The 18,585-nt window shown below is 40.9% G+C and overlaps 1 protein-coding gene across 3 annotated transcripts in view; it reads right to left on the reverse strand.

The window, feature by feature from the left end:
* The window catches only part of GRIA4 (glutamate ionotropic receptor AMPA type subunit 4), a 219,543-nt gene extending 202,390 nt beyond the window's left edge, over positions 1-17,153 (reverse strand). For all 3 annotated transcript variants that reach the window (XM_069014697.1, XM_069014706.1, XM_069014717.1), the window contains exons 1-2: positions 17,066-17,153; positions 15,771-15,929 (exon numbers count right to left, since the gene is read on the reverse strand). In XM_069014697.1, coding sequence (XP_068870798.1) covers positions 15,771-15,929; positions 17,066-17,153 — 247 coding nt within the window. The remainder of the gene's footprint in view (positions 1-15,770; positions 15,930-17,065) is intronic.
* Positions 17,154-18,585: the final 1,432 nt, after the last annotated feature.

Here is an 18,585-nt window from a genome sequence, read left to right on the forward strand (position 1 = left end):
CCTGGAGCTTTTGCATTCAACAGCTCACATTGTACTTAAAGCTCAGTTTCAGAATTCTGAACATTAGTGATGAATGTACATTTGTCCTATTTCCAGCCCCTCTTCCTGGAATGTCTTTGAGAGCTCAAGAAAAATAGCTGCAGCAAGACAAAATGGAGGAAAGAAAAATTCTACACATTCTACTGAAGCATCTATTATCTATGCACCATCTTCCATTTATCTTTCTTGCACTGCAAATCCAGCCCAGTCTATCTGTCTACCTCCTATTAATAAATTATGAATATACCTGATAATTAAAATTCGGTATTTACAGTTCTGGCTGTGCAGTGGTACAATGTGTGATTCAAAGCTGTCGCTCTGTGTTAAGAACAAGGTATGCAGATCTCCAGGTCTCTGGCAGCATTTCAAGATGTCTTGCTAGAAACACTTAGCAGACACGCTCTTATGACATGGCCACAGTGTATTAACCCTGAAGAGCAAGAAAAAAAACCCCACGTAATTTCAAGGCATACAAACAAGCACCAATTATTTTGCTTATTAAAAAGTCTGAAAGTTTCCCTCTGAAATCACCTCTTTTTGGAGTCACTTATATTCATCTTAGTGGCTGCAATTGAGCTTTTAATGGCAGGACTTTCCCTGCAGTAAGCCTGAAGCTGATAATCAGCATTTTTAGGCTCTTACCTCTATGGAAGAAATGCTGATGCCCTCTCCAGCCCCCTGCCCAACCATCCTCTCCTGTGGGGATGCAGGTGAGCAGCTCCATGTCTGGAGCCCAGCAGCTGGCAGGCAGCCACGGAGGTGGGCACTGCTCCGCACGGCTGGCGCTCAGGGCAGGTTTGTTCCATTACTCTCAAAGAGCTTCTGCTTCCCCGACTTTTGAACAACTTTACCAGCTAAACCTCACCCCCATCCGATAACCAGCCCTGCCTGTCACCCGAGTGCGTACACATCCCTTCCCTAGGCCCAGCTGGGATGGGATGGCAGCTGCAGGGACACCGCGTCCTGCAGTGAGGGGGTGCCACAGCCCTGCGTGGGAGCACTGACACATCCCCGGTGGCGGTGAGGCAGCAGCTCCTCCGCAGGGCGGTAATGACCCGTGAAACAGCATCAATCCAACACAACACCTGCCCCCGTGTGCCTCGCTGAAATGGAAAGTACCGGCTCTGCCCACATTCACCCACTTCGGAGTTCTCTTTTTTTTTTTTTTTTTTAAGATTTCTAAGATTTATGCAGGTGATTCTTACTGGTTTTGAATTTGAGAGAAAACAAAACAAACTCCAAAAAAACCCAAACAAAAAATCAACATCAAAGCAAAACCATCATCCCAAGCATATTTGAAAGATCACACCTGAATGGTCACATCTCTTGCTCACGCTTGATCACATCACTAACAAAGATATGCATGTTAGAAGGACATCTTCTGCCCCCACTGCAGAAGGACTTTCCTTCAGGTCACAGTTGGTCTTTTTGACTAGAGAATGCAGAAAACACAGATGGCAGGTATGACAAAAAATATGAAATATATATATGTAAAAATTATCCCTGATAGTTGGCAGGTTCCTTTCATAAAGCTTGGTGGATGTGACAGCCCAAGAGGGAAGGCAGAAGGAAGGGCAACACCACATCAGGCAGTTCACTGGGACTTGACTTCACTCATCTCCAGCTGCCTGTTCTTGTTTTTCCAGGGTGCCCTCATTACTGCCTACACCCAAGAGATCTGCTGTAGTCTCTTGAGATCCGGAGTGTGCTCTGGGCAACACCACGGACAATGACAGAGGAGCAAGAGGGGCAGAACAAGCTGCTGAAAATCACCATCATCCTCTGAGCATGTGGAGTGGGACAGAGGTGACTCACTAAATGCTTCTACAGTGCATGTGCACATCCCTGAATATTAGAAAACAAAAATTAAGTTGAAATATGTAAGGACAGCACCTAAAATACAGTTAAATGGACTACTTGCTGCTCAGGGACAAATTTCCCTTTGGTTTTACATCTCTGCAAATTCTGAAAACTGCCTTAAGTCTCTGAAATGTCTCTGAATTCCCCACCCTGTGAGGGACAGCAGAACACTGAGCCAAAGCTTTGCCCTGGGAATTTCTAGCTGCTCTTTTTTTTTTTTTTGTTCTCCCACTGGGTGCTCTAAATAAGCAATTGGATGAATGTTATCACAGAGTTATTATTTCTGTCATAAATTTTCAAAACTACCTATATGTATAACTGTAAGCCAAAGTCCTTCAGGGACTGTCATAAATCCAAAAGCTGTCTGAGTGCTAGATTTAGTATTTTGATCATTGAAGTGGCTGAAAGTAGTACAAAAATACATGTACAGAAGGATAGCTCTCTGTCAGCTATACACATTTACACAGACTTCTGGGCAACAGTTTCAACCAGAAATTAACAACTTGGTCTAAGTAAATTAACTGCCATCCAGGCTTCCAACAGAATTTGCCCTGCCAGGATGTGCAGTGCTAAAGTACTTAAAGTCTCTTCCTGAAAAGCATCTCCTAAAGGTTTACAGTTCTCCACATAAAGCCAAAATACACCATTTTAAAGGTATTTAAATATTTTATAGTGCTTTCTCTCCATACTGACAGAAGAAACCAAGTTAGATGTTTTTGCATGTATCTGTCTCTGCACCTTAGAGACACCTAAGACACCAACCTAAGACACCATCCCAAAATGCTGTAGTGTGGCCTCAGTGACCTGTTCCTATTATCCCAAACCTCCTTTCTTGGGTAGAAAAAATGTCAACCAAGTGCATAATTCGAAACACAAGTAACAATCCTAAGAAAACAGTCCAAGCTCCAAAAATTAATCTGGCTAGGGGCTCTACTGGATGAACTGTAGATGCAGGAGAAAAAGGCCCCAAGAAGGACAGGACTGCCAGCCATGTTCTGCTCTCCTCATGTCCTTCACAAAGCCAAATGGAGGTGGAATTACCTGGGTAAACAGTGGCAGAAATGAGATACTCCACCAAACCCTGACTGCAATCCTTTGAGGCCACTGTGAGGTGCTATAATTTCCAGGGGATTACAGCCAAACAGACATCAGGGACAAAAACATCTGTTTGGTGAGGATGAAGAGAAGAGAGTGAGATTGCCTTCTCATACAATGATGATGGCCTGTGGTAAAAGTATTTCATCCAGTGTGGCACTGGGAATGGCCACACCCAGGCTGCCTGCAGCGGAGGTCTGATGTGGGTTACAACTGGCTATATAGGGAGCAGAATTGTGGTACATCCTCGATTTTAGGATGTCTGAGCCATTATTTTGTCTCTTGAAGTCAAGCATCAGGATAGCCAGCCACATTAATGGTCATGACAATTCTTTCAGTCACCCATGCTACAGATGTAGGGAGACAGTCTGCTTTGTTCCTGTCTTCTGACAGGATTTGAATGCTTCCATCTCTGTCTGCTGAGAGAGGTGACAAAAAGGGGCAGGTTCCTACTAAAAGCTGGAATTGTTCTGTATTCTCAATGTGGAAAGTTAGAGCCTATATCAACAAGAAAAAAAAAAAGCAAACCCTAGGATTCTCAATCACTTTTCTATTTTTGTCTCAGTGCAAAAACTGTAGCAGTACTTTATTATGGTCACATACCATAAGGAACTTATCATCATCACAGCACTAACAATAGGTACAAAGTTTTGAAAGCTTGACATTGAACCTTTTAATTTTAGTTAAATGTGAGACACTTTTATTTGGGCCAAGAAGAGGCCCCAAGGGATTTTATTTCAGTGGATAGGAACTGCTAATTTACTGTGCCAATAATCCAACAGTTTGCAGACAATACTTTCACAGACAGTACCAGACAGGAAGGCAGTACATTATTGTAATGTACATCTTAAGGAATCAACAGGCTTAAAGCAATACCTGTGTGTTACATTTTTGGTGGCACACACTTAACTCTCTTAACTAGTACTTCTAAGACCTACATGATGTGCAGTCAAGAAAGAAAAATATCTTATGTAAGCATGCTCCCTCTGAACTGGAGAGATTATCCTTTAATGTTCTCCTGCCTTTTATAGGCACAAGAGGAAAAAAAAACTTGTTCATGGTGCCAATTCCTCTCGTTCACATTCTCTTTCATGACTTCATTTGTGCAGTCAATTGCTCACAGACGTGAATAGAAAGGTGGCAGTACAGCCCTGCTTTACCATATCAAATATAAGGGAGGAGGAGGGTGAGGCCCTGGAGAGCAGTTTCTCGAGGTGATGCTGCTGGCAGGGGATATCCATACCTTTTCAAAGGGGTAACATTATGCTGGATCTCATTTTAATCTCAGGGACACTATGTAAGTGCAAGGAACTGCAATAATTATTATTATCCTATTATTGTAATTGCTCAAAGGATTTTCTGCTAGTCTCCCATTTAGCATAGTATGTGAACATCTGACAAAGAAAATGTGATTAAGGTGTGAAGCTCTGGTGCCTGCCAGCTGAAGAGCAAAAGATTCCCATCATAAACAGTAACTGAAAGAATGATGGGTTTTCTGGTCTTTCATCAGGAAATAAAAATACAGTAGTTCTTCAACATCTGTTAGAGACCCAGAAAAGAGTGGAGAGAAGCAATCCAATTCATCTGCATGAACTGATTTTTGTGGTACAGCACCACCACCCCCTCAAAGTGCTGACATGTTGGAGTCCAAGTCTGACTTGGGGGAGTAAGACAGAGATGAGAACAGGCAGAGATTTTATGAGGTCATATAAGGACATAATTTCTTTTCTGTCTGTAACCAATAAGCAAATGTTTTTTTTGCTTTTTCCCTTTCCTTCCTTTCCCTGCAGTAGTTAAGCTGACAGTTATCTGCAATCAATACATTACAGGAGCTAATAAGCTGCTGTATCTTCTGGTGCTGAACCCAGAAGCCACAACAGCCTGTCCCTAGCTTTAAGGTAAGGTTGGGACATTCTGACTTAGCTTCTGGGATGCAAAGATACTCTTCTTGGTGGTGCAGAGCATGAGAAGCATCATGTCAACTGCTTCCACTGGTGGTGCATCTTGAATACTGCTCCCATTTTGTTATGTAAAGCTGGGGCATGTAACAATAAAAAGCCAGGGAGAGGAAGATAGCTGATGGAAGAGAACAGAATTTTATTTGTGTCTCTTGGAAGAGTACTATTTAGTCTTATGCTCTTCTGGTATTTTTTAACTCCTCCTGTGCTTCATTGGACACGTGGACTAGGTGTTACTTCCCCCTCTATACTGTTTCCAGCTTGGCACAACCACATGTTCACCTTAAAGTTTTTTAAAGTCATGTCAGCTCACACCAGCTATAATCCCTGGTTCACACACACCAGCCACCCCTTCCAGCTGTTTTCAGAAGCAGAAAATACCCAAAGAAGCAAGTAGTGCTCCGTGTCAGTCTGCTCTCTGAAACCTCTTTCTCCAACACTGAATAACGGTGTTTCTTTAAAACACAGCTCCTGATGTATTTTGAACCCCTTCTCCCTCCCAACTGAGGGTCAATGGTGGGCAAAGAGCCCTTCAGGAGCTTCAGGAGCAAGATCTCAAACTCATTAAAGCCCTTACTCCAGGTAATCTCTCATTTCTGAATCTGCAAAGCTGCCTGAAGAACCAGGGCACACCACCTGCCACCTGAGCTCCAAATCATCTCACACAGCACCTGCTGAAACCTTGTCAATTATCTGCTGCACACATGGATTCGCATTAACTGTGCCTGGTTCTTTTTCTGAGTTGTCTGAAAGCAGCTTTACATTTTCCAGCTGATTTTAATAATAACTGAAAGATAAATTATTTAATTAAAACATTTAATGGATGGAGTGGTTGTAAACAGGACATTGTAAATACAGCTATTAGTACACCAATAAATAATTGTTGAGGCCTCCTGTTACTATTTGTCCCTGTTTTAGTGACATACATAGTATAAGGAAAGAAAGGGTTTGTCCTTTTTTTATTCTTTCTTATATACATTTGCTATTCAGAATAGTGCAACAGATCATCAAAGACAGGTATGGGAGCACTTCTTGTATTCCTTTATTCGGTCTTTTGCTTTCTGCAAATATTCTTGTGTTTTAAATCTCATTCATTGTCATGTTTTGTTCAGGATGCAATCTCCTCTGACACACAAAGCAGATGAAACTAGGGATTTCCAAAGCTAAATTCGTAACTCTTGATCTCTTAACAGCCCAAAGACTCCAGGTGAAAGCAGTAATAGATTCACATCCTCTGTGGCTCGTAGAAACTGAAATATGTGTAACATATATGACCATTAAGTTGTACTTGTAGGTAGATGAGTCTGTGAATACAAACAATGGGGATTAGCATACATTTGTTAGCAAAAATGTACTTAATGGTCTTGGAACGTATTTACCAAGCTTCTACTACTGTTGCTTCAAGCCACAGTCCCTGCTGGGGTTAGGAGATGTTTTTTTCTTATGAGAGGGAAAAAGCCCCACCATTTGTGTCCACCTTAAGTATTTTTCAAGGCAAGTTGAAACTTGAAAAAACTAAGTCCTCACATGTCTTGGCATACCTAAGCCATGCTACTAAGGGCGTCCCACACCACCCTTCTGTGCTGTACCACCCATCCAGAACAAATCTTAGGGGCTCTGGGAGCTGCACAACTCTGAAAACTGGATGAAAATCATGTTGATTATGTAAAGACCAACAAACCCAGTGGACTTTTTTTTTTCTTGCCTACTCTGTATGGCTCCTACATTCAGCACAGGTAAAGACACTGGGTGACATATCCCAATGATGTGCTGATGATGTGACAGTTTATCTGTGATTTTTTCCAGTCTTCAAGTCAACACTGGATTTATTCAGGAAAAAAAATTACAGGTTGGATAAAGGTATTGAGGCTGGCTGACAAGCATCTTGATGATCTCACTGGGTGTCCAAAATGGTCCCATCTAGCCTTAGAATACAATAATCTGTGAACATTATTACATGCTATCCACACTCCCACTTATTTTGGTGACCTTTACTTTTTCTTCTTGGAAGCAATGATGCTCATAGCCATCAGTCAACATTTCCTCCCCCAGACTGCTTTCACATCTCTCCTACATCATCTGTAAGGACTTGTAACTTGGATCACTTCCATATGGCACGACACCTGACCTTCCAGACACACACGTTCATGGGACATACGTAATCCTGCAAGAGATGCCAATGAAGTTCCTCTTACGCTCTTTTTCTTGGACCTTTGCTTGTGCCTGCAGACAGCAACTCTAATGATTATCTATATAACATATCACTTACAGTATTACTCTGCTGCTTTCATCACCCAAGAGAAGCACTGAAGAAAGATAATGATTTTTAAAAAAAGGACCTGAGAAAGAAAGACCCCTGACCAGCTCTCAACTGGAGGTCACACAGCTAGATACAGAGATGGTGTTAACAGGATGTGCAAGCAGCCCCAGAAGCCAACTTTTTACTTGGCTTGTGCTTTCTACTTGGAGGGTAAGTGAGAAAAACTCCTGACTCAGCCAAGAGCCCATGACTATTGATTTTTAAAGGAAATTATCCTCCCAGCTCCAGTGTTTTTGAAAAGTCCACTCTTAAACACTCCTCGCAGTTTAAACGAATGGAAATTACGAAGGCTGGAGGCCTTTATTAGCAAACCTCTCTGGGACAGATCCACACAGAAAACCTGGAGGAAATCACTAAATGAAGATCCTACACTACTCTGCTGAGACATAATGTCTGTAAAATCTTCTTCCCTTTTCCTCTCATCAACTTAGGTGAGGAAACAGAGGGCTCAGTGTATTGATGGACACATGCTATTTAAAAAAGATTATAGTTTTTTCTCCTGAATTTTACATGAATGTATCCGTGTTTGATATCTTTTTCCCTTATACTCAGTGTTTTCCAGACCTTAACACAGCATCATCCAGATCTATATTTCACATTAACTACTCACATGAAACACTTCTACTGAACATCAGGAATATTAAAGTAGAACAGGAAGCTTTTGGGGATAAATAATAATCTATGTTTTGTACTTTCATTGCACTATTTCCTCTCTTTCTGCTGTTTCTACCTTGAATATGTATTACATGAATCACTTTACCCACTGGGAAAACAGATCTGACCCTGACATTGTGATATCAGTGAAATCTCTAATAAAAAGAAATCACAGAATGGTTTGGGTTGGAAAGGGACCTTGATGATCATCAAGAATGAAGCATAATGCATACCTGAGGAAGAAATTAACAAAACCAGAATATTTTTTATAATAATTCCTAATTATTTTGCAAAATAATTTCTAATATTAACATATGCATACCCTCTTACATCGCAATGTGAAAATGTAAATTCCATATCCTTGGCCACGGGCAAGCAAAGCATAAAAGTCTCAATTCTTTTCAGCAATTAACTCTCTCTACCTGTAAACTTTCCTAAACCAATTTGATGGATATGCACTAAGAATACCTGAACTGTACATAAAGATGATGTGCAATTAAAAATGAAGTTCCATTTAGGGGTTTAAAAGTTTACTATGAAAATACACCATCGAAGCAACTGGAAGACTGTGCATGCAGAAATGGCACAAGATTTACCCCACAGAGGGTCTGAAAGTGAGAAACAGAAGAGCTGTTTTGAGTAGTTAAATAATTATGTATTTTAATATGACTTCAAACTGTGTTTAATGCCTTTCCCCACAAATAATCTAATAAATAAGCTAGTGAAACGTGTAAGTACTTCTTTCTCCTGGGTTGTATTTGTATTTACCGGAAAAAATAACTGCATGTTGGCCATGAATATAGTGAAAGGTACTGCACAAGCCTGCATGCTTCAGGAGCAATTGCTGCATATAAATACAACACTGAAATAGCCTGTGGAACACAAGAAAACAGTAGCCCAACTGACTCTCTTTGTAAACAGGCAATTATGTACCAGGGGTCCAATGTCTAAACATTTTGGGTTTTAAAAATAACAGGAGTTAAGTAATTTAATACTTTTAAAAATTTGAGCTATGAGATGAAAAATGAGAACATATTCACCTTGCAAAAAAAATGGATTCCTACTATTCCTTCTTTATGAGAGGTTCCAATCTGCAATCACTGCTCAGGTAGAGCCACTATTTAGATCAAAACCAGCTCTGTCTGGGGAAAAAACTGCAGGACAAGGGCCAGTGTTTGTATTGGAATTTATTAATGTTAGCATAGCTGGTCAAAACCTAGCCATTACAGTAGCTCTGTTGTAAGTATCCTGGTATTCCCACTTAAACGTGGGAATACGTTTACGTATTTTATGTCCAACGTAAAATTTCTCTATAGTCAGCTCTGGAAGAACTGGTGAAGAGGAAAGACGAGCTGGGTCTTCCCAGTGCATTGCCAGGACAAGGCTGACAAGATATGTGTCACTGTGGTTCCATCTTCTTACCATAAGAAAGCAGGAACTCAATAGCTGCAATTATTTGTACAAGTCAGGCAGACACTTCATCTGGACCATGGGAAAAAGAGTAGGGAAGAAACACAGTCCTCACAAGGAAGTAGCACTACCAAGAGAAGACACCTGCCCTATGCATTATTGCACAGAGGAGGACATATTCTCCCAAGTCCTCAGGAGTAAGCAGTTCCCAACAGGAGGGCAGGTGCTGCTAAGGACTCTGGAAAATACTAGAATGTCTCTGAGTGCCAAAATGCAGGGTAGCCTTTCTATTTGAACTTGGGTGCCTGAAAGCAGACATCGTTAATATAGAATTTTTGAGATTACTTAAGATATAACTGCATTGACAAGCAACTGAATCCATATCAACATTGACAAAACCCAGTAAGATCTTTAAAAACCATAATAAAAATCAGAAGCTATGTAAGAAGCCAAACTAGACAGAGGAAAATGTTAAAACTTCTGAGAAAATTTTTAAAAGTAAAACAACACCAAAATTTCCAAACAAGACACTGTGATCAGATACTTTTGAGTGAATTTATTTTCCAAAACTCAGAACAATTCTTTATTTACACAGGAATAAATTATCTAGTTTGACTTTGTGTCCTATCCCATAACTTTGGTATGCCCACCTCAGTTGCAGAAGCAGACTTGGTGCTGTACTAGTCCAAAATCTTTGCCTCAAACTAAGTACCCAGAGGAATGGAAATCCACAGAAGAGGCCAATTTTCCCCTATAATTATGCTGGTACAATCATAGGGACATCTTCACTTTTGCACTAGCACAAATTTCATACCCTTAAATCAGTCATATATTAAGGAATAGGAACTATGAGAAATGATTATTTGGTCCAACATATTTAAATACAAAGAACTTCACCTGTTCCCAATCTGAAACTGCACAATTCATAGTAGGATCTAAAACGGTTAAGAAATCAAAGCAGACGTCTTCCCTGGTCATGAACAAGCAAGTCTCAAAACAATCAAGACCTAAAAATGAAATGCATGAGTTATTTTGACTAGCATACAAACTTAGATTACAATGATAAAGCTGAAGTTAATCAATTTAATTTACTTGTTAAAGTGCTCTGTCCTACACAACACGTAGCACACTGCACTGGCTTCTGCAGGAGGAATGAAGGAACACAATCTTTCTTAGTAATCCTCTGAAATGAACATTAAATTATTTCTATAGGCTACTATAAAGCTTTTGAGTTTAGAGTTTTAGTCATTCCAGTAGCATGCTAGGACAATAATTGTGTTTAATGCCAGGGAAATGGATGTTCTGGATTTTTAGGGTAGAAATCTGACTGTATGTCAGAGAAGGCCCATCATTTATTTTCTCAACAATAACCTTGAAAATTAAAACCAGACTCTGATGGACTGGAGATATTGACAGCTGATCTTCTCTCTGTTGTATGGCTATTTACAAATATCACATTTAGAGATATGAAACTCTTCAAATATGGTTGTTCTTATCTCTTAAAAATATACAGAATCCTTCCTATGGCAGATGACACCCAAGTACACACATGTTCTTTGATTTCATCAGCAAGTGCTAATAATAAAAATATTAACAGAAATTGTTTTCAGTAATTGGAGTCTAGCTTGAGATAAATAAAATGTATTAAAGCAACACACTCACTTCAAAAAGATTTTTGTAATTAAACCTATCTTAGAAGGGTAAAATTTAATCCAGTTCCATCTTTCTAGCCAACTGGTACACTATTTGCTTTTGCAGTTAAAACCTGACTGTATGGTAACTCCCAACACACTCCAAACTGCATCCTTGGGAATACTGCACTGCTCTTGATAGCAAAACACCATTCAGCTGTATGAAACCTCACTTTCTAAATAAAGAACACCACGGTTTTAAATGGCACTGATTATTCAACCAAGGTTACGCTTCTATTGCTAAATTGAGTTGTAACTATAAAGCAGAATTAATAACCAAATTTAATGAAAATCCCATTATGATGCAGCTGAGTAAATCAAAGCTGAAACTGCTGTAGGTAAAATGACAGACAGTCACAATATAAGGGGCAATACTACATGCAAGTCTATTTCCTCAGCTTTCTGGAGGTAGCAGAAATTTAACTCCAAAATGACACTGCCTCTCCCCTCAGCAGCATGCACAAGCCCAGAGACAGACACACAGAGGGGGTAGGGTGGCAAGAGAGGCTCTTGTCTGTCCTCAGGATTGCCTCTGACCTCAGTAGACCTTCCCCAGAAACTTCACTCCCACTGGTGAGGCAGAATCAGACCCTCCAATTCCAGGTCATCAACCCCACATAAATCTAGAGGGCATAAGAATCAAAGCACTAACTCTTGAAGAAAGAGGAAAGTTATTCCAAGATACAAAATTTTTAATTCCAGTGGACTTTTCTTTTCATCCATGTGGCACATAATAAACAAGGTTATGTTCTGGAGGGTTGTACCTACTGGGATTAAAATCTAGTAAGAATGAACTGTGCAAAAGAGGAAAGAAGTGTCTGATTTTCCCTAAATTACACTTATTAGGTGTATTCATATCAGAATACACATGAAGTCAAACAGACTCAAAGAGAAAAAAGCTTTACTTTTGGTATGAAACTAATGAAAGACTTGAATCAATCTCTCTTCTTCCCCTTTAGCGTAATTCTGTGCAAGAACTGCAGACTGCCATACATTAAGGATTTTTTAAACTTCAACAGAAAAATTCTCAGCCTCAAAACAAGAGCTGAAAGGCAAATAGCTATTTTTAAAATTATAGCACTACCTCTCCTAAGTATTCAAGCATGTTTAATGTTGACTGCATTGCTGAGATATAATAATGTACTATGGTGCACGGAGGGAAGAAAATTATTTTGCGTTTAGCTAAAGAATAAATATATACAGTCCTCTCCAAAAATCAGTGTATTGCTCCAGCATCTGAAATCAAACTGAATGCAGGTAGATTTCTAATCATGAACAGAATTTCCTACTTATAAGGTGCAAACCAACATATGCCAATAGACAAATGTTTCAGCTCTGGTGTATTGTGTTCTGATGAGTAAGAATCTTGTACTATTCATGTTTTGGAATAATTTCAGCTCTGTCAGTAAGAGGGATTCTCTGAATAATGTATGTAGTGCAAAAGAAATGAACAGAGTTTAAATGAAACACGTAAATGTGAAGGGAAAAGAAAAAGGACTGAAATCTCCAGAGTGATGTAAGTCGGATCAATTTTGCTAACTCACAACAGATTCTATCTGCTAAAGCAACATGTTTCATATGCATTCATGATTTAAAATAAAAATACTGATGTCCTAGGCCTGCTTGAAGAAAACAAAAACACATAACCACTGGAAATTAGCTATGACACTGAATACACAAAATGATTCCAGTTCCAGAAGTACTCTTGGGTGAACATTTTGATGTATGTTTTTTACCTAGTGAAAAGAAAAAAAAACATTAAAGTTTTTCCAGTGCTGCAGTGAGTTACCTGCTGGCATGCCATCCATAATCCTTTGGAATAATCTGTCTACTGTCCCTGACACATGCAAGGGGTCAGGCCCTGAATCTTCACAAGTAACCTCTGAAGCAAATGGAAACAGAAACAGAGGAAACTGGTAATGTCTCAGAGCTTTATGCTTGAACTCACAGGCATATTCATCTCAGTCCAGCAGTTCTAAAGCTTTTGTGCTGTGTATTTGGGGACATGTGCTCTGAGTAATTTCTGTGCAAATAGCAAGGTCCAAAGCCACCGTTTCACAGCAGTTCAGTAAAGAGTTTTCATTTCATATTGCCATGAAATCACTTAATTCAGAGCTAATGGTGGGGGTTTCTTTAATTAGGTTAGAAAAACTCACATCTGCGCTTTAGAAGCCTCTGTCAAGCCAGCAAATTCAATCACATGGAAGCCAGTGTCCTCCAGCTATCAGACAATTGATTTTTGCAGGATTCTGCTCACATTTAGCTTAAGGAACATGAGATATGTTCATTCAGTTGTCAGTCGGTTTGCCTACATTTCATTAGGAGAAGATCTGTTGTTTAAAAAATATTCTTCAGTATTAAAATGTTTTTAAAAAGATGATGTAGTCAGATTATTGCCATGAGACTGCAAAACATGAAATAAATACAAACTTGGACTAATGCAAAAAATACATGTGGGTTTAAGTGGCAAATAGAAACATAAATAAGGCCTCTAGGATTATTTCTTTTTAACACAGACGTATAGAATTATATGAGCATACACACATGAGCACATAAATATACTTTTCCCTTTCTTCTCTGCCTCCCCCCATACTACATGGATTCATCATTTCTAAAGCCATTAAACACTTTGGAACTGAAACTGGGTTCAGCTTAAAGAGGGAAAAAAGGATCAGGTTATGAATCACTATTTCTATAAATGACAGCAAACATAATGGGAGAGATGTTCCTCAGTTAAATTAAGGCAAAAATAACAAGGTGGTTGGAATGAGAGAAGAATCTGCTGCAAATAGTGTAAATGGGCAAAGTTTTGAGCAAACACTTTTTGAATTTAAGGTGTTTAGTTTTGCACAGAAAAATGGTGCAATTTTAGACAATTTAAAATTTGTGCAAATCAGAATTACTTCACTAACATTCAAATGGAAATACTGAGCAATATCCTTAATCCAGAAAGTAACAACAGCCTGAGAAATTCTCAGAACTAGATGCATAGGAAGAATCAAAAATAATTGAAATCACCTAAAATTACTGATTTTAGTACACAAATATTTTAGTCCCATCGTCTTTTACTAAAAATGTAAGTTTGAAAAAAGTACTGTGTCATTGGTCTCCATGGAATAAATAATATGATTGCTTGCGAAAGTTGACATGAATTGTAGTATTTTCTCAATGAACTACACCTGCATAGACCTGATTCCTTCCAGTTTCAAAGCATCTTTTGAAATGTTTTTACCTTAGGGAATTTGATATTGATTTCCATGGTAAACACAACTAATACATTGCTTTATACAGAATTCACACTTTATGGGACATCAGTCTTTCCTGCTTAAAATGAATGGAGCCATTTTGGCAGCTCAGAAGCTTTTCCTCTTAAATAAGGTGGCAAGGTCATCTGAAACTTGAAGTAGCAAAGACTCGTATAAATAAATTTAGCAATCATACAATAAATTATTCATGAGAACTGCACAGCATACTGTACGTTTACATATTAAAAAGTGCCACAGAGATGGCAGTGAGAAAGTGAAGAGAAACACGGCACGTATTTTAAAAGCACGATGAACACTAAGACATTCTCCAGCATGTTGCTATTTTAAACTCGCTCAGCAATGTTGCTTAGTGCATCTACTTCCAGAGGCAATTCACTCTTGAATGAAGAGGAGGGATTCAAAAACTTAAGAGCCACAGAGGAAAACCTACAGAGTCCTGAAATATGAACATCAAAGTAGTAACGCTACTACAGTCTTCAGCTTTGCCCCACTGTATACCACTGTCTTACATAATAACATGAACTCCTTTTAAGAAGCCAGACACACACGAAAATAAATAGAAATAATGCTTTGCCCCTCTCAGAGATTAGGCATATCTAGGACATGTTTTTTTACCACTGATAAAGACCCTGAGGTGACTGAAGTGTAGCAAGTTCAGCTAATTAGACTTTGCTTTTTTTTTTTTAGTAATAAATTAATTAAATATTACCTCATTTGTTAAGGGCATTTCTTGCTCTGTCTTCCTCTCATTGTGTATGTGCATCTGTGTCTATGTGGGAGGGTGTGTGTGTTTATAAAATATATAGTAGGACGAGAATATTTGTTCCAGTTGAGGTGGTCTGTGAAATCAAGTAGATCAGATACTAACTTGATTTGGCACCAATGTATGGATGCATAGAGACATATCCACAGGATGTATGCATTACGAAATGGTAAGAGACATTTACAACCTAGAATATAAGAGCAGGGCTGCCTCAAGTGACATCACCAGATCAACTGCAGCGTCAAGCAACTCAGATTTATTATCCTGCACACCACTGCTTCCCTGTCTCCTTTCCAGCCATTAGAAAAGCATTTGGGAGTACACACATTATCATATATTATCAAATACACTCAAGGCACAGCATGCACAGAAGCAAACAAGAGTAACTGTGGGGTTTAATGCACTTATTGAGACATTCATAATTTTTCTTTACAACAACAAAATTCATCTCCATAGAAACCAGGAAGCAAGAAACTACAGTAATAACACTAAAGTAAATGTCACATCAGGTTACTCAGCAGAAGGCAGGAGAAGGGATTTTGCTCCAGTTAGGAACTAACAAGGACTGCTGCCCCTTTTGCTCTTCTGCGCAGGGTATCTGTACCAAAGACAGACTTCCTGATGTATTTACAATGCAAGATAATGATGTGTTTTCCTGTTCTTGATACTGCAATTTACCCGTAAGGTGGTCAGATCAGTGGCATGTTTACTTACAGGCATTTGTTACAGCGAAGCTGTTAGCTGTTTCAATGTTGTCTACATGAGGAACCAAATTGAAAGGTGCTTCGGATGCATTGGGGCTGGTGTTATGAAGAAAGATTGCTAATCGAAAAGCAGTGTATTCCTGATCTGTGTTCCTGATGAAGAGACCACCTACAAAAAACAGGGGGGAAAAAAAAGGCAAAAAGCAAAAGAAGCTGGGTAAATAATTTGCAAGCTACTTACTGTCTTGTTAGACTGAGCAACTGTCTCTCCCAAAGCTGCACAGTAAGGCAAGTCCTAAGACTTTAATGGATAAGGAACTAATAATATTCATAATCAAAACCACTGCCTTTAAATCACTGTCTCAAATCGATTTTAACCTCCCTGATGCATTCATGCTTCTTTTCTGACTTCTCGGCTTTCAGCCTTTCATACATAAATACCCAGATTTGTCATGATTACAGCGACCTTTTAAAGTGTTTAGCCTCCATCTCCCTGATACCGAACACACTGGTAACTCAGCTGCTCAACAGCCTCTCACGTTAAGTGGCGGGCTGATTAAGCGGAACGATGCTTTCTGGATTAAAAAAAGAAAATACCAACTCGGTGTAGGATAATCTGCAGTGAAGAGGAATATAATGAACTTTTCTCCTCTGCAGCCATGTGCAGGCAGGGAGCAGCTCAGCCTTATTAGCAGCATCTTTACAAGTCCACATAAATGATGCAGTGATGGAGCTGAGCTGGAAAGAATTCAGATAGCTGCGTCCCATCTGAAACACGTCCGAAAGGAGGGAAGCAGGAGGCGATGGGAAATGGGTGAGGATGGGGCACAGGACTACAGGGAGACACTTACAAAACCCTAAACTTTCCAACTACAGAGAGAAACGAAGGACGGCGTTGCCTTTTACCCCCTATCCCTGCCGGCTACCGCAACCTCCGGTGCCCAGGACTCGCCATTCCTTCGGGAGTCAGGCAAAAGCAAGGGGAGGCGGAGGGGGATGAAGCAGCCAAGGGGCATCAGCCCCAAACCCCTTCCTGCCGTGCCGATATCGCACACCAGGGGCTGGAAGGAGTTCTGCAAAAGACAAGCATCCTCCCTCCCGCACGCGAACGCACACAGAAATATTTACACACACGGACACACGGAGGCACATATACAGAACCACGAGGATGATTCGTGAAGGCAGGGAAATGGGATGGTGCTGGAGGAGAAATCTGCAAAAACTGCCTTCAGAGCCCCCTTTCCAACTCACTTCGCAAAGGATTAAACCCCTGGACACACGCACGCAGCCCAATGCAGCGCTTACCTATTTGCACGCTGCTAGGAAAAGCTCCCATTGCTAGTCCCCAAAAGCCAGAAAACAACAAGACAAGCTGTCTGCAAATTATCCTCATCTTCTCTTCTGCCTCTCTGTCTCGCCTTCTCCCGCTCGCTCGCTGGATGCTGCTCAAAGAGGCATCGAGGGCGAGCAGGATACACACAAAACCAGGAATTAAAAAAAAAAAAAAAAAAAAAAAAAAAAAAAAAAAAAAAGGAAGGGAGAGAAAAAGAGAGGTTTTCTCCTTTTTCTTTTTTTTTTTTTTTTTTTTTTTTTTGTCTGGTGGTTTTGTTTTAGTATTTGTTCGCTATCCTCTCCCGCTCGCGCTCTGCCTCTCTCCCGGCTGCCGCTTCAGTAAGCCATGCCGCCGCGGCGGATTTTTCCCGCAGTCTCCATCGCCGGGGAGCGGTGTGTGTCCGGCTGCAAATGTTGCACATGCAGAAGATGGTGGTGAGTTTGGCGGCGGGGGGCAGCGTCTGGCGGAGGCGCGGCGCGGGCGGACATGCGCCGTGCGCCCCCCCCGCCGCCCGCACCGCCGCGGGCGGGAGCCGCCGCCGTGCGCGCCGCGCTCCGCCCCGCGCCTTGCCGCGGAGTCCACCCGCGCCGGCCGCACACACGGCATTTGCCGTTATTTTTAATTGTTTTGTGGGGATTTTTGGTTGGTTTATTTTAATTTTTTTTTTTTTTTTTTTTTTTTTGCCCCAGCTGCCCCCCCCCCGCCTTTTTCCTGCCGCTCTCCCATCCGCGGGCGCGCAGCGGCGCGGAAGTTTGTGCCGCGGGCGTAGGGTGCGAGGGCCAGGCAAGGTCAGTGCCCCGGGCTGGGCGCGGGGCGCGGGAGGCTCGGCCGCGGCAGCCCATCACTGGGGCTGCTGCTATTAAGTACTAATTGTTATTAATGAAGGTGGCTGGGCGGACGTGCGCGTGCTGAGCGGCTGCGGAGAGGGGGACGCGGCTGGGCAGGCGTGTCCCTCCCTCCCCGGGGGGGCGCTCCGCTCCGCGCGGGAGCAGCGGGACCCCTCCGCGCTGCCGGGCTTTGCGGCAGAGGATGGAGCGGAGGGACGGGAGCAGGGAAGCGCTCAGGGCTGTGGCACTCATGCTGAAGGGAGGGAGAGCGAACGGAAAGGAAAACTTCACTGTTCCTATGCTGCTTCCTTTTTGCGCTCTCTCTCTCTTTTTTTTTTTTTTTCTTTTTTCCATTTTTTTTCTTTTTTTTCCTTAATATTTTTAAGTAGGAAAAAATAATGGAGCTCTTTTAGTGTCTAGTCCTTTTTTTGTACCTTTGAATTTTTCTTTTCAAGCCTTGGAAGTTTCCCAGAGGAGCTGCCAGAAGTCTGGGTCTATTGCAGTTAATAATTAAAAGATATATATATAATAAATGATAGGTAATGAAATCATCCAACAATAGCTGTATGTCAGAGAAGGGAGCTTCTAGTTTGTGGCTTTACAGCATATTTCTGTCAGTCACAGGGAATGATTGGAGTTGCAGTAGCATAATTTTAAAATGTTAA

The sequence above is a fragment of the Aphelocoma coerulescens genome, chromosome 1 (genome assembly GCF_041296385.1).
Source record: "Aphelocoma coerulescens isolate FSJ_1873_10779 chromosome 1, UR_Acoe_1.0, whole genome shotgun sequence".
NCBI classification, from domain to species: domain Eukaryota; kingdom Metazoa; phylum Chordata; class Aves; order Passeriformes; family Corvidae; genus Aphelocoma; species Aphelocoma coerulescens.